The sequence below is a fragment of the Sceloporus undulatus genome, chromosome 2 (assembly GCF_019175285.1).
Source record: "Sceloporus undulatus isolate JIND9_A2432 ecotype Alabama chromosome 2, SceUnd_v1.1, whole genome shotgun sequence".
Taxonomy (NCBI): domain Eukaryota; kingdom Metazoa; phylum Chordata; class Lepidosauria; order Squamata; family Phrynosomatidae; genus Sceloporus; species Sceloporus undulatus.
The window spans coordinates 189,981,111-189,997,851 of NC_056523.1; the positions used below are offsets into that span (position 1 = coordinate 189,981,111).

At 45.8% G+C, this 16,741-nt stretch overlaps 2 protein-coding genes across 2 annotated transcripts in view; one reads left to right on the forward strand and one right to left on the reverse strand.

The window, feature by feature from the left end:
• Window positions 1-16,741, forward strand: part of CACNA1F (calcium voltage-gated channel subunit alpha1 F) — a 125,744-nt gene that overhangs the window by 47,330 nt on the left and 61,673 nt on the right. The gene's annotated exons all lie outside the window — the stretch shown is intronic.
• On the reverse strand, window positions 7,792-16,569 carry LOC121922708 (selenide, water dikinase 2-like). The gene is made up of 6 exons (XM_042452431.1): window positions 16,217-16,569; window positions 13,886-13,989; window positions 13,569-13,676; window positions 12,357-12,511; window positions 9,182-9,270; window positions 7,792-7,849 (listed from the first exon to the last, which is right to left on the reverse strand). Exons 1-5 carry the CDS (start codon window positions 16,524-16,526, stop codon window positions 9,204-9,206), a joined length of 744 nt encoding a protein of 247 aa, XP_042308365.1. The 5' UTR covers window positions 16,527-16,569; the 3' UTR covers window positions 7,792-7,849; window positions 9,182-9,203.

Here is a 16,741-nt window from a genome sequence, read left to right on the forward strand (position 1 = left end):
TATGCGCCCAACTCCTCCACTCCAGGTAAGTGCTGTGCTTGTCTCAAGATCTTCAACCACCTTGGGTATCAAGAAGTAAACTCAAGAGGGTGAAAACAGTAGAAAGGAAAACACAGAGAACATGGAGCTCCAGTAAACATCTCTTTCATTCATGGATAATACTTATGATTCATTGAGGCCTGAAATGAGTCAAGCCTAGTCAGCTGGAAGGGTTCTCCACTATTGTTTTGTTGTGTAACCCTATGTGGCATAGAGTTTGAGTGTGTTGAATCGACAACTCTGGAGACCAAGGTTTGATTCCCAGCTTGCACTGAAAAACCCACTAAGTGACCTTGGGCAAGTCACATGCTCTCAACCTCAGGGGAAGGCAATGGCAAACCTCCCTCTGAAATCTTGCCAAGAAAACCTCATGATAGATTCGCCTTAGGGTCTCCATAAGTTGGAAAATAACCTGTCAGGCACCACAACTAAAGTATTAGTATGTATAGAGATGGATTACTATAGTAAAACTGACTACTCTATAAGCAATTGAGTACCACTTATGCCCACCATAGCATTATGTTACGACACTGGCTGTTCTACCTAATCCTAGGTCCACTGTTCACTTTCTGGACAGTGGCCAATGTCTCCAGAAGCCTGTAAGGAGGACCTGAAAGCAGTAGCCTGTGTCTCCCTATTGTCTGTAGGAACTACTGCTCAGTGAAATACTATCTATGAGGTGTCAACATCTTGATGTAACCTTCCTCCATGAAATTGCCAAGCCCCCATTCAGACCACCTAACTGAATGTCACATTTAGTTGTGAATTCCAGATAGTTAATGTGTGAACTACTGCATTTTGTACATCTGAATCCTCCTGCCTAAATCACTGAGAGCACCCAAGTACCAGTACTTGAGAGATAAAACTATTTTCTCTCGTAATATGCCGATGTACAGTGCTTTAATGTTATTAACTCTCTTACTGCATAATGTTCTCTTTTCCTACATATTTTTCTGCACCTGTTGTTGTGTACCTTCAAATAGTTTCTAATTTCTGGCCACTGAAGGTGAACTATCATAGGATTTCTTGGCAAGATTTGTTCAGAGGGGTTTTGCCCTTGCCTTCCTCTGAGGCTGAGGTGTGTGTCTTGGCCACATGTCCACCAGTGGGTTTCCATGGCCAAGCAGGGATTCTAACCATTGGTCTATCCATAGTTATAGTCTCAAACACTCAAGACACTGCTGTACCCACGATGGTTTCCTTTCTAACACTAAGAGCTCCACAAGCTTTACCATTTTCCTAGTATATAAAAGCCATTGTATTCCCAATTAACCATGTATGGATGTGAGAGCTGGGACATTTAAGAAGAAGATAGAGAGAAAATCAACTCATTTGAGATTGTAATGCTGGAGATTGAGTGCCAAGGATCTCCATGAACAGCCAAAAGGACAAACAAAATGGGTCTTAGATCAGATCAAGCCAGAAATATCCCTAAAAGCCAAGATGACAAGACTTGGACAGTCATACTTTGGACACATTATAAGAAGGCATGAATTGTTGGAAAAGACAATAATGGGCCTGAACAGACAGGCCAAAAAAGCTGCTTCGGGCCAGTTTAAATGAAGCACTGATGCTAAGAGACGAAGCTGCACCAAAACATGCTCCCAGTTCTAAGGGCTGGAGCAGCTTTGGTGCGCTTCGGCCTCTTAAGATGCATGTGTCATTTAAACAGCCTACACTCCAAAGTGGCCCGAAGCAGCTTTATTTTGGCCTGTCTGTTCAGGCCGCAAAGTTAGGAAAGTTGGAGGGAATGTAGAAAGAGAAGAAGGCCACATGCTAGACTTTATTAAAGAGACTACTAATAATATGAGTTCGCAGGAGCTGGGCAGAGCAGTTAGAAGACAGGGGAGCTCTGGAGATGTCTCATCCATAGGGTCACCATGGGTCAAGATCAATCACGAAGGCAATTATAACAACAAAAATATATAAAAAGGATCTCTGGTCAGTTTCTGCTAACTGGTACATGGCCAAACTGATGAACTTGAAGAAATTTTGTCTGCTCTTCACAATTTAGCCCACCCACTTTCAATTGAACCAAAAGGTTTTAAAATCAATTTTACCTGCTCAGAATCCTACATTTCTGTTGCCTTGTCCTGCATCTATGTAGCAGGCCATGAGTAAACCAGTACTATACAAAGTTTCCAAATGCAACCACAGCCAAAGATTTCATATGAAGGTATTACATACTTTCAATTTCATTTTCAGTTACTTTTAATTTTTGCCTGCAAAGTTAGCTCTGTACTGCATCTGGGACCTTTTATTAGTTTCTTCCCTGGTTAGTCACCACTTCTTCCAATTTTTCTTTGTGCCACTGGAATAATTTGTGCCCCACTCTACCTTACATTTAGTTACATAGACCCATTAGAGATGTTTTGGGAGATTCTTCAGTCTTCCTTTTTTCTTTTCATCACCCTAAGTACTGAAAATATGGCTGTCATTAGCTTGCCAACCATTTTGAATCAAGTTAAGAGTGGTCGATCCCATATACAGATATTGGAACACAGCCCTTAGATTGCTTCTGTCCATGACTGAACATACTATTCAGCTCTTTTTCTCTTGCTGACCCCCCACAGCAGAACTGCATAGAATTGGAAAGGGAGGACTTTCCTTTCTAGAACTAATACTATTTTTCAGCAACTTACTGAAATAAACATGAAGCTACCTGGGCAATAATTTCCTTCATCTTAATAAAGTAAAACAGTTACTGTAGTATGTTTCACCGCTTTCCAGTCCTCCTGACTAAGTGATTCTGCACGTTTTGTTAAATGAAATGTAAAACTGCTAGTTTGAATCCTTGCATGGAGATCTGCTGGTGACTTTTTATATACAGTAATACTATTACTATTCATACATTTTCACCTACATTTCAACTCAGTTTGTCAAATGCTTTCTTGAGAGGAAATGGGCATTCAAAACAGACACAACTGATTCATAGTTTTTTGTGGAGTTTTTGGGCTATATGGCCATGTTTGCAAGAGTTTATTCCTGACATTTCTCAACATCTGTGGCTGGCATCTTCAGGAATTGCTGGCGAAGGAGGTGGTGTGTGTGGTGTGTTACATGCACACAACACACACACCACTGTGTGCCCCTTGGTTGAGAGCATGTGCTTTACATGTTAATCTCCGTGTTGGTCTGTTGTTGAATGGCAAGGCCTCAGGGTTGTCTAATGCATGAATGATCCCTTGTTGCTGGGAAATCCCCCCTGACTCTGGGTGGTTTTCATTTGCATTTGCTGGGGTCTTCATTTTGGTGGTTTTCAGGACGTGTAGCCAAACTGTTTACTTTAAGTGTTTCTTTCTTGCTGTTGAGTTGTCTGTGTTTATGATTTCAGTGGCTTCTCTGCATTCTGACCTACAGTTGAGGACATGGTCCAGAATTTCAGTGTTTTCAAAACCGCATTTTTATGGCCCCGAATGGTTTATACAATGTGTTCTGCTACTGCTGATTTTTCTGGCTGACCCAGTTTGCAGTGTCCCTTGTGCTCCTTGATTAGTGTTTTGAAACATCGCGTTTGGTGGTCCCTATGTAGATTGTCCACGCTGCACAGTATGCAGTAAATTCCTGCAGTCATAACAGTGTCTCTCCTTGTCTTTTCTGGGTTTTCTTGGTTGGTCTGTAGATCATTTGGACGTTGTGTTTCTTCATCAGTTTCCCTATTTTGTCTGTGACTCCTTGATGTTTGGTAAAATATCTTCCCTTTGGTGGTAGTTTATCTCACTCTTACGAGTTTTTCTGGGCCTGGCAGAACCTGTAGAGCTCAGTCCAGGTCCTTCAATTTGTCTTCCAGGAAGTGGGTTCACAGATCCTTTTTGCCTGGTCTACCAGTATTTTTTTGTGCTTCTTTTTTGTCCTGGGTGTGGCTGGAATTTTTGTTTTAGGCATCTGTCTGTGAAAATGAAAGCAATAACTCTTCCAGAACATGGCCACATAGCCAAAAAACCTCATAAAAAACTATGGATTCCAGCTGAGAAAGCCTTCAGATTCACAACTGATTACGTCCTTCCCTCTTCTTTACAATACTCCTTAGTGTCTACTGGTCTAAAGTGCCAGCATGCTGACTTTCTTGCTTCTAACATCTGAAACTATTCCCCCCCCCCCCCCGATCATTTGACTTTTTCAAACTTGTGGTTTGTTGTTGTTGTTGCCTCTTCTGGAAAAGAATTTTTTCTTTTGAAAAGGTGTGTGTTCTCTCTTTTTGTTAACCACACTTGTGCCCTCTTGAATTTCAGTATAAATTATTTCCTAAGCATTTCTCTTAATATGGTATTTAAACACGTCTCTAAGCATGCAGAAGTGATTACTCTCATTTTCTTTAGATCAAGGATGGGCACACTTGTGGACTTTCATATACTGTTCAGTTACAACTCCTGTCATCCCTTGCCATTAGCTATACTCACTAGGGCTTATGTGAACTATTCGTAACATCTGGAAGGCCACAAGATGCCAATCCCGGCATAGAGCTATAACCAAAAGTGCAATGTGTGACCATTGTGAGTGTTGAGCCTGTTGCTAGCCAGAATAAAGGGCTGGTATACTCATGGGTCACCATAAGTTGACAAATTACTTGAAGGCACATACTGTACACAAGAGGAGCAAGTTATGTGATTGGTTTCATCCTGTATCCATGTGACATTTTAAATTTGTTAATTTCCCTCTTGTCATTCCAGATTACCCAATGGGATGGAATGGAACACCCCTAGTGATGGCAGGTCAAAGACAAGCTTTGCTGAAGAAACAGCCTAACTACTGTTGTTCCTAAATGCCAGTACAAAAGCTCCAGACATGGACACACTACAGATCCCTGTCATGGAATGCATCCAGTTGACATGAGGAAGGAGAGTTCTAGTCTATGATGTCCTTTTGCTGTATTGCCTTAAGCAGGACCACAGCGGTGTCAGCTACTGACACTTGACATGTAGAGCAAAGCATCATGGGACTGTTTGCTCGTGGCCCATTGTATGCTATTAATTTTTCCTCCTATGAGAATGGTTGAGCCTGCTACTGTTCTTCTTCAGGGCCTGGCTACCATAGCCATGGGAAAAGGGGATTTGCCACTATTCTTGGTTTATTGTGAACAAGTGTTTGCTCTGTGTATGTCAGGGACATGGGATTGGGCCCACCCCTTTTGGGTTGGTAACAAGCACTGATTATTTATCTGCCAGTAGCTCTCTCTATCGTGGTGATAAGAACATTCTTCTACATGAAGACTACTAGTTCTTTCTCATATGTGCCTCCCTGCTCACAGGAAGAAACACCCCAGGCTGCCCTAACAGTGCCTTAAACATTTCTTCAGCCAAGCTGTGATAAGGAAAACCACACAAAAGGGTGGGAACAAGTTTTTTTTCTTCTGCTTTTTAAGAGCGTGTTCCCAATTGAAAACTGCTTATTGTTTATCCTTCTTTGATATTAAGAGTCACTGTAAATCTCATTTATCTTAAGTGATAATTAAAGCAAAGTTCAAGAACAGCAGTGAGTGACTTTCCTTAAGCCAGCACCTCCCACCTATGTGAGATAGTATAAAACACCACTGTCCTTCACTGCTTGTAGAAATCAAGTTTTTTATTCATTCAAAATCACCAATAATTTACACCCCAAGGAACCATCCATGTAGCTGAGCTTGATACTGCTCCTCTAGGGTTCTTCTGCTCCTCCACACCCAGAACGGGTTTTTAAGGGAGTGCTTCTGGAAGAGAGGAGAGGACCTCTGCCCAACCAAACTGGCTTTTAAATAACTCACCTCTTTTTGGACCAGCGTCTCGTCGACCAAAAGCTAGGGAGAAACAATTCCAATAAATAATTCAAGTTATCATCTTCAGATCAATGTATGTCAGCCATTTACCTTCTTGCACCTTCAAATTAACTCAATGACAGAGAGAGAACCAGTCACCAACTAACAGACAGACCATATTTTGGAGTCATAACAGTATAGAAGGCAATGGTGCTCTAAGCCCGAATATCAATGTGATTCCCTTTTCAAGATCAGAACCTATGGTGACAGAAGAAAGTCATTCCACCACCTCATGAAATGTTTCAGGGCTGGCACTAGAATTGTTATCTTGAGGGGAAGCACTGGCTCCCCGAGGTGTCACTTCATAATACGTGGTTTGTCAATGATGCGAGCTGTCTGGTTGCCCTTTTCCACACATGCAATGATCCAGGCTTGATGTCCTTCTCATATTTGGGGACTTTATTTCAGCGCAGAATCGGGCAGCCTGCTTCGGGGCAAACAAGTCAGCAACCCCCTGTCATAAAAAAAAAAAAAGTTAGCATTAGGCCACAGACAGGTTTAACCTCCCACCATCCCTACTCTACCTAGAGTGGGCATGTTTTAGACTTGCGGGATCTGCTTTTTAAAATCAAAAGATAACATACAGTAGGTTTAAAGAAAATCCAAATATTTGTTGTCAGTGTCAAATGAGAGAGCTCAATTCTTTCAAAGCCTGCCATTTCTTATTACTCATTTTCCTTCATTTGCAATATATAGTTTAGGATGCTAAGCCACTTTCCGTTGCTATTGTTAAAACAACAGTAAGTCAGAAATCTTAGATCAATGCAAATCACTCAATGATTTACTGTTAGATCTTCATCTATCACTCCGACCTATGTTATCCATTCTTACCAGATGTCTCTGGAGATGTCCCCTGTAGGAGCTTAGACCGATTGCCACCTGCTTTGCTGATGGCAGCCATCTTGGGCGATAATGGGCAGATGTGGATGACAAATGACACCTCGCTGCGTTGTTGTTTGGCTAAGTTCTGTGCATGACCCAGAATCCCAAATCCTGTAATGTCTGTGGCAGCTGTGCACTGAAAATGTGCATCAGACTGGCAGCTGGAATGTGAGAAGAAAATTTAGAGATACAACTGAGAATGCTGCCTGGCCTACAACTAAACAAGACCCATTCAGTAGTCCTTTCTGCTTCTTCCATCAGGAGCTGGGTGGCAGCAGCCTGTGTAGCAGCAAATACATGTGACATCACTTCATACTAAGAAGCTCCCAAGAAAATCAGGCTCAGGAGACCAGAACCTGAGCCTATTAAGCTAGCGCTACCCATCAATTTAAGCATAACCTCTTCTTGTTACATCACTGCTGAATGCTAACACAATCACTGTGTTGGGTTTTACCTTGCAATTGTCACTGTAACCTTACAATGTAAAGTTGTGACTTATCAGTTTGGTTTAGCCATCGCTGTTACTTTGCCACAGAATTCTGTACATCTGAAATTCATGATTTTCATCCCCCAGCAGCTTTTTGTGGGGTAGAAAAATGGGTTGAATTCTGTCTGTAAAAAGGAAGGCGCTCTAGTTATCAGTAACAACAAGGCTATTATTTCCACACTTTTAAAACTTTTTCCCTTTTTAAAAGAGAATACAAAGGTGAAATAAAAGTAGCATTCATGAAGTTCATCTATAGGGTAGATTTTCCTTAAACCTGTAACTTGAAACTCAAATGCTCTGAGGATCTTGAGAAATACAAATGACTGTTAAACATAAAATGACATCTTGCTTTTAAAGTCTATCCCACATCTTTCTAGCCGAACTTGGCATTAGGTGATTAAGCATTACCACAAAACAGTCCCAAAATATAATATTCTATGTTCTAAAAATGTGGGTAGGATTTGTTACCCTAGCTGCTACCTTAACCAGTCCTCAACACTTGTGAGTTGTAGTAAGTACAGATCTAAGCCCTCATTTGAGGTGCCCTACCTGTTCTGTTCAGCATAGCCATACTGAACATGGCTTCCCGATAAGCCAGTTCAAACATCTTCTCTGGAAACCACCAGCTTAATCTTATTCCACCGCTCTGGCTGGAATAGAAATAAAAGACTTTCCTATTATTCACTAGAAACAGTCAGGGACCTCAATCCACCCCCAAATCAATTCAGTCCAGAACATCTTAATAAAATTTTCATAAAACCATTCTAGTGATGGAAAGGCAGTAGCTTTGTTGCTGCAACAAACCTCTTGCCCAATGACTTGCCACTCTTTATATGGTAAATGTCCTTGAGATGGGGATTATCACTTCAAAGCAGGGATGGGAATGGCTCTTTACAGATCTGCACTAGTCTATATTTTAATCTACATTTTAAATTTAAATATCGTTGTGTCTAACCATTGTTTGATAGTCCCTCTCCTTATCCATCATCTTATATTTTATCTGTGCTTTCCTTTCTTTAAAAGAGCTTATGAATGCTTTACATTGTACTCACTCCACCCCTAAAAATTAACTGGATTAGTTCTACAATAATTAGGCAAACAGTCATTATCACACCAATAAGATTTGGGAGCTGGCTAAAGTGTGCACCCAGATCTCCTAGTCTCCACTGTATCTCTCTCTTAACACCAGTGAGCAAATGTGCCACTCCAGACAGACATTGTTGAACTACAACTTAGGTGAGCCCTGGTGGTGCAGTTGTTAAATGCCAGTACTGCAGCCACAAGGTTGTGGGTCTATCCAAGACTAAGGGTCCAAGGTCACTCAACCTGCCATCCTTTCATAGACTGGTAAAATGAGTTACCGTGGTACCCCGGGATACGAATTGATCGCGTTACGAAATTCCGGGGGTACGAAAAAGTTAGCTTGGAAAAAAACTGTTCCGGGTAACGAAGATTTTTCGGGTTACGAATTTTTTTTCGGTGTGTTTCGGCGCTTTTTGGCACGAAATTTAAAAGCCGCGGGCTTTCCAGCGCTAGCGGAAAGCCTTTTTTTCGGGTTGCGAGTTGCGAAATCTTTCGGGTACGAACGGCGCCGCGGAACGAATTAATTCGTAACCCGGGGTACCACTGTACTCAGCTTGTTGGGGGAAATTGGCTTACACACTGTAAATTGCTTAGGGAGTGCTTGTTCACTGATAAGCAGTATAGAAATGTACTTGCTATTGCTATAACTTCCACAATCCCTAGCCTGCAAAGCCAACAATGAGGAATGCTGATGCTGCAGTCTATCATCAGGACGCTACACAGTTTCCATTCTGCTTTTCAGATTAAGACTTGCACTCATCCTGCACTTTACCGTGGCAATATTTTCCCTTCTCCTTCAGTGTATGTAAAGAGGAATCACTTCCCACTCACAGCACATAGGAACACCAAAGCATTTTCAAGGTTTCCCCAAAGATATGCTGCATTGCATTATCACTTACGTTATCTAGCCATTGGGAGCATTCACAGCCACTGAGTCCCTAGTGGTTTGGTCAGCACAAGAACATCCCCTGGAACTGCACTGTCTGGCCTAGAATCAAAATAAAAAGAACTTCAAAAGCTCAGAGTACCTTATTTACATACCCCCCCCCCACTTTGTAACAAAATTCTTACGATGACTAACAATAGCAACTTTAATTAAATAATAAGAACAAGAACAGTCCAATACTGCTTGAAAATAAACCCAGAGAAAGAAAAATATAAAGGTACATTAAGAGGCCTGGAAAAATAAGAAAGCCTTTACTTATTGCCAGTGGTGATTTTATGAGGAATTTCAATCAAAAATACCCCTAAGGAAGGTTATGTTAACATGTACTGGTCTACATAAAAACTTCTCCTATGCACCTAGAGATTTTAACCTTATCTTCCTTCAGCCACATGTTGCTATCTCCATAACAAAACTTTGCCTGAAAACTCCACTTAAAGATGCCAGTTTCATCCAAAAGTATTTGAAATTGGCCATCAGTAACTCAATCAAGCATTCTTCTCAAGAATTAAATGTTAGCTGTCACCTACTTCAGGTCCAAGGCAGATTTCTTCAGTAGCAGCATACAATAACTTTAAGATGCCTGAGATTGCCCTCTCTCAAGAGAATTAGTTCCTGTGTCCTGGATTCAGCTGGAAACTCTCCATCTGACACAGGGGTAGGCAACCTTTTTGGCCGGGGGCCGGGTTGCTGTCCCTCAGGCGACTGGGGGGCCGAAGCTGGGGGGTGGAGCTTCGACCCTCCTGGGCGGGGCCACGTGCCAGGGGTGGGCTTCCACCCTCTGGGGCGGGGCCACATGCCGGGGGTGGAGCTTCCACCTCCGGGGCGGGCTGCTGTGTGCTGGGGGGTGGAGCTTCCACCCTCCAGGGGCGGGCCGCATGCCAGGGGGGGTAGCTTCCACCCTCCAGGGGCCAGGCCTCCCCATTTTTGCTGGCCCTGACGGGGCCCTAGGCCCCGTCAGAGACCAGAAAAAAAAGCTGGGGGGGGGGCCTGCCAGTGCTGGAGGACCCCCTGGAGGCCCCAGTGACGGCACCGGGCCTTCCAGAGGCCCCCAGCCACCATGGGAGCCCCTGGAGGGCCCCAGAGACGGCAGCGGCCCCGCCAGAGGCCCCCTGCCGCCCTGGGGAAACCTCCTGCAGGGCCCAGAGACGGCAGCTGGCCCCGCAGAGGCCCCCTGCCGCCCTGGGAGCCCTCCTGCAGGGCCCCAAAGATGACAACGGGCCCTGCAGAGGCCCCTGCCGCCCTGGAGCCCTCCTGCAGGGCCTCAGGGACGGCAGCGGGTCTGCCGGGCCCCCTGCGCCCTGGGAGCCCTCCTGCAGGGCCCCAGGATGGCAGAGGGCCCTGCAGAGGCCCCTGCCACCCTGGGAGCCCTCTTGCAGGGCCCCAGGGATGGCAGAGGGCCCCGCAGGGCCCCCTGCGCCCTGGGAGCCCTCTGCAGGGCCCCAGGGATGGCAGAGGGCCCTGCAGAGGCCCCCTGCCACCCTGGGAGCCCTCTTGCAGGGCCCCAGGGATGGCAGAGGCCCCGCCGAGGCCCCTGCTGCCCTGAGGGCCCCTGCCGGGCCCCAGGGATGGCAGAGGGCCTGCAGAGGCCCCCTGCTGCCCTGGGAGCCCTCCTGCAGGGCCCCAGGGATGGCAGAGGGCCCTGCAGAGGCCCCCTGCCACCCTGGGAGCCCTAAAGCAGGGCCCCAGGGATGTCAGAGGCCATGCAGGCCCCCTGCCACCCTGGGAGCCCTCCTGCAGGGCCCCAGGGATGGCAGAGGGCTCTGCAGGGCCCCCTGCCCCCGCGAGCCCTCCTGCCGGGCCCCAGGGACGGCAGCGGGCTCTGCAGAGGCCCCCTGCCGCCCGGGAGCCCTCCTGCAGGGCCCCAGGGATGGCAGAGGGCCCTGCAGAGGCCCCCTGCCGCCCTGGGAGCCCTAAAGCCGGGCCCAGGGATGGCAGCAGGCCCCGCAGAGGCCCCTGCCACCCTGGGAGCCCTCTGCAGGGCCCCAGGGATGGCAGAGGGCCCTGCAGAAAAGCCCCCTGCCGCCCCTGGGATCCGCCTGGAGGGTCCCAGAGCGGCGGGGCTTCCAGAGGCCCCCTGCCGCCTGTGGAGCCCTCCTGGAGGGTCCCAGAGACGGCAGCGGGCCTACCCAGAGGCCCCTGCCGCCCTGGGAGCCCTCCTGGAGGGTCCCAGAGATGGTAGCGGGCCTCCCTCCCAGAGGCCCGCTGCCATTGCCGCCGCTGCTGCGGCGGCCACTCTGGGCACCGCCATTTTGGGCGGCAAAATTCGCGCGACCTCCCCCGAGGTCGCGCAAGACTTCGCCACCATTTTGGGCGAAAAAATGGCGGCGCCCATAGCCCCAGAGGCCGCTATGGGCGCCGCCATTTTTTTGCCCAAAATGGCGGCGCCCAGAGCGGCGAAAAAGTCGCGGACGGGCGGCCACTGCGGCGGGCGGCGGCAGGGGCAGCCGAGGGGCGGCGGCCAGGCCTTCGCGGGCCGCATCCGGGCCCCGGGCCGGGGTTGCCGACCCCTGATCTGACACACAACAAGCACTACCAAACCTCTCTGCCAGAAATGCTTCATATTCTACAGTCTCCAAAAACCACATAATCCTAAATCTCAACAGCAGGTTTAAAATCTGACACTGTCATATCAAATTATTCCAGCCAGATCCACAGTGTACTGCTACATATATTGCCACCAGCCCTATGGTACTCATGGCCATGAAGCTCTAAGGAGTGTGTTGATATAATTTTTTTTAAATGTCCTATATCCAGTATATTTACAAAGCCTGTTGTACTGCTTATTTCAGCACCAGATGACATTATATGGCTTGAGACTATTTTAGGGTCACTATTGTTTTATTTTGCACATGATTTGGTAGCCACAATAAGGGCTCATATGCCAAGGTTGCCCTGGAATCAGAAGGAGGATTTTCCATTCCCCAGCCTGAAAGTTTCCTCTTGCAAACCTGAGCAATCCCAAATTCAACTAAGATATTTTTCTCTCTTCCAATGTGACTCAGCAACTCTAATCTTGCACTTATCCTCACTATCTCTCATAAGTGAATGACACTACAAAACAATTACCTTTTCTAAAAATACATGAGCAACTTTCTCAAATTCTCTCACACTGAGATCCCAATACTCACATGATGAATTCATTGGGCTGACAAACAACTGTTGCAACCCCTCCAACAATAATCCAAGGATTCAAGACCGTTTGCCCACCAGTTACTGAGGTGCCACCATCTTCTGCTGCATCCCGGAAGCCCTTGATTATCAGTGGCATGATTTTATCCCGTTCCTGGATGAAAATATGATAAATGATTCAGGAAACTGGCAAGCCATTATTTCAGTTGTTCCTTCACATTAGTGGAAGCTATTTCACCATAGAAAGAGGAGTGCTGTACAGAAAACAAAAGCAGCTACACCACTCTAAACCATAATTTGATTATATGGATATACAAGCCAGGTTTGAGTTCTGAATCAAGGTCAGTGCAAATTAAGATTTAGCAAGATGTTTGAATTGACTCAGGGTGTCTTGATCTTATCTCAGCAAATAATCATTGACACAAGTCCCAGTTAGGTTTTGTCCTAGAAAAACTGCATTAATGTATTTAAGCACATAAACCTTAAAATTCAATTATGACTCCCACTATTAGTCCCAATAATCCCAATAACTGCTTCAGTGGAATTTACATAGATGTTGCTTTCCCACACTCTTACTGATTCACTGAATGTACCCTACAATGATATACCCATTTTAGTCTGTGGAGTGAGTATGAAGGGACATCTTGTAGCACCTTTGAGACTAACTGAAAGAAAAGTTGACAGCATGAGCTTTTATAGACTTCAGTCTACAAAGGCTTATGCTACCAACTTCTTTTTTTCAGTTAGTTTCAAAGGTGCTATAAGATCTCTTTCCATACTGAATGTACCCTAGTTCGGGCTAGCAGTCTGATTCAGGTCAAGATATACTTTTCTTTTTTAAGCAGAAGTATCTTTATACTAAGACAGACTATATTTTAGTTTAGCCCTGCAGTGCATATCTATGTTCTGATCCAGAGAGCCACCTTCTCTCATCACCTTCCGTCTGATCCTTTTAACTGAAAATTCCAGTTACCTGACAGCTTCTGCATTAAATGTTCTACCACTGAGTAATGCCCCCTTTCCCTTTATAGTTTTCTAAGGTACCACTGGCTCCATTGCCCTGGCAGTATCTAGGCTCAAAGAGCAGTTTCTGGTGTAGCATGTCTGAGCCAAACAAGTGATGTCCTTACTTAGTGGTAGTCTGATTACATAAAGAATGTTATATAAAGGATATACAGGCAGGTTTTGATTATAATAGCATTGCTTCTCACCTCCTCACTCATTTTCTGGCTCACACTCAACAGCATAAGCATGTTGTCACACTCTGTGATACCCATGGAGTATAGGTCACTCAGCACATTGGCACAGGCAATCCGGCCCTATATGAAACACAAGCAGCAACGGTGTTGAATACGAAAAAAGATAAAACACAAAACAATTGTCCTAATGAACTTCAAGTGTCAGGCTTGCCACCTCCCAGCACAAGTGTACAATGCTCTACCACAGTCATAACTGGGTTCTGTCTAAGTGGTCAGCAACTCCACCCACCCACCCTTTCTGTTAGTACTCTCCTACCCTCTACACTCACCATCATGTACGGATCTTCCACCAGTGGATAAAAGAAGTCTGTAGTCTGTACAAGGGATAGGCCCCCATGTCTCAAAGGGATCACACAGGAGTCCATCCCAATGCCTGCGGAGAGAACACCAGCATTACAGCACCCCTACAAGTATTTCTACCACATGACTGTGGGGTCAGAACAGTCCTGTCTTCAGTCTAGGGTCCAAAACACACTGCAGAAATAATCCAGTTTGAGATCACTGCCCTGGTTCAGTGTTAGAGAATCCTGGAAATTGTACTTTATTGTGGCACCAGAGCTCTCTGACAGAGGCGGCTAAATGTCTCACAAAATGACAGTTCCCAGAATTCTCTAGCATTGAGCCGGGGCAGTTAAAACAAACTGGATTATTTCTGCCATGTATTTTGGACAAAAGTTGATGAATTAAAATAGAAAAGACAGTACAGCTGGCCTCTGTATCTATGGATTCTTAACCCACAGAGACAACTAGCCATGGGTTGAAAATGTTTTTTAAAAATATAAATTCCAAAAAGGAAATGTGGATCTTGCCATGTTTTATAAAGGAATCCATTTTACTACACCATTGTATTTAATGGGACTTGAGCCTTCATGAATTTTGGTATCCACGGAGGATCCTGGAAGCAAACCCAGCAGACACCAAGGGCCAACTGTATCTCCTAATGGGAGCATTAGTCAAAGTGTAGCCTGTGGCCTTTAGCCCATCCAAGAGCCCACTGTAATGTAGCAATCCCCATAGGCTGGAACATACTGCATGGAAGGGGAAATAGCAAGTACATTTCTATACCACTTATCAGCACACTTAAGCACTCCCTATGTGGTTTATAATATGTAAGCTAATTGTCCCCAACAAGCTAGGTACTCATTTTAGCAACCTCAGAAGGATGCCAGACTAAGTTGACCAGGAGCCTCTGGCTGGCATTGAACTCACAACCTTGTAGTTTGTGAGTGAGTGGTTGCAATATAGGCATTTAATCACTGCATCATCAGGACTCCTAAAATCACCTTTCTATATAAGCCCTACAGAGTTACGGATGCACTGAAAACTGTCACCTCACACCATGTGAAGAGCTTTAGTCCATCACACTTTCTTAAGCCTCCAATAATAATAATACAAAGAAGAAGAAATAATTTTCTTTCCAGCTTCTCCTCAAGACTAGAGATGAGGTTATGCACATTAAAATACAAAACAATTAACACATTAACCCACAGTTAAAACACAATACTATAAAACTATTAAAACATACTCGTAAAAGCACATACACAAATTAAAAAGTCATGACTTAAAATTGATTGCGTAGGCCTGCCAGAACGAATATGTCTTTAATACTGTTTTAAATGCAGTCAGCTTTTTCAGCTGTCAAATCTCTCCTGGGGTCAGCAAATGAAAAGGTGCTCTGGGTGACAGTTGCCAGCCCAGCCTTGGCTGTTCAAAGTAAATGTCCTCCAGAGAGCCTGACTGTACAAAAAGGATTATATGGGAGAAGGCAATTGTGTGGCTAACTTGGGCCAATAACATGTAGGACTTTAAAGGTAACAAACAGCTGTAGTTTTTTGTGGGTTTTTTGGGCTCTGTGGCCAGGTTCTGGAAGGGTTTATTCCTGACGCTTCACCTGCGTCTGTGGCTGGCACCTTTACAGAATGCTTTCTCTGAAGATGGCAGCCACAGACGCTGGCGAAACTCTTCCAGAACATGGCCACAGAACCCAAAAGCCCACAAAAAAACTATGGATGCTGGCCATGAAAGCCTTCATCTTCACATAACAACTCCTTGGACTTTGCTCAGAAACTAGTTGGCAGCCATATTATGTCAATATTTAATGCTGTTCAGAGTCTTCCCTGTCGCAATAGGGTCCCACCATGCTCCACACGTAGTGACCAGGTGTCCTCCTTTTCCAGGCCATGTCCTACATTTCAACCTTCTGTCCAGGAGGAGTTCCAAAACTTGACCTGTTACGGACATAACTCAGAAGCATGAATTTATATGTATATAAATATGAACTTATATTCCTATGAATGTTTTTAGCTTTTATTTTGTACTGTCCTACTAGATTTTTCATGACTGTCTTCCATTTCGCCATGCCTTGTCCTCCTTTCTGGTTAGGACCTCTAGGCTGCATCTGCATTGCATAAATAATCCAGTTTGACACCACTTTACATTTCCATGGCTCGATGCTATGGAATTCTGGGATCGGTCGCTTATTGTGGCACCAGATTTCTGCTGTCAAACTGTTGGAGCCAAAGTAGTTTACTCATGCGGGGCGGATGCAGCTCTGATCTCCCTGTCTCCCTCAGGCTCATTCCCCTCCTGGGTGCTCTCACCGAGGGTCGGGGCGGCCACTGCCCCGGGCTCCCCCGCCGCCTCCGCCAAGGCCGGCCGAGGGCCGCTGAGTCCCTCCAGGAGCCTGAGCAGCGTCTCCTGGGGGACTTTGCAGCCTCAGCCCCGCAGCTCCCCGTAACTGGTGAGCCTCCAGCCGGGGCTCAGCCCCACCGACTCCGGCTCGAAGGGACGGTAGCCCGGCGGCCCTAGAGGCAGCGCAGGGGCAGGGTTTGGGGTCGTCGTTGTCGCCGTCGGCGCCGCTGGAGCCAAGGAAGGGAGCCCAGGAGAAGGGGAGCTCGCCAGCGCCGCCATTTTGGATCCTCCTCCAGCAAAAGCGACAGCCTGTTCTCGCGAGAACTGGGAGGGAGAGAGAGTTGAGGAAGGCCCCTCAGTTTCAGTACTCTCGCGATAATTGATTCCAAAGCACACTGCAGAAACAACCCACTGAGAAGCACATGTTCAAAGGAAGACCCCGTCAGCACCAGAACTCTCGCGAGAATTGAGCCCAAAACACACTGCAGAAACAA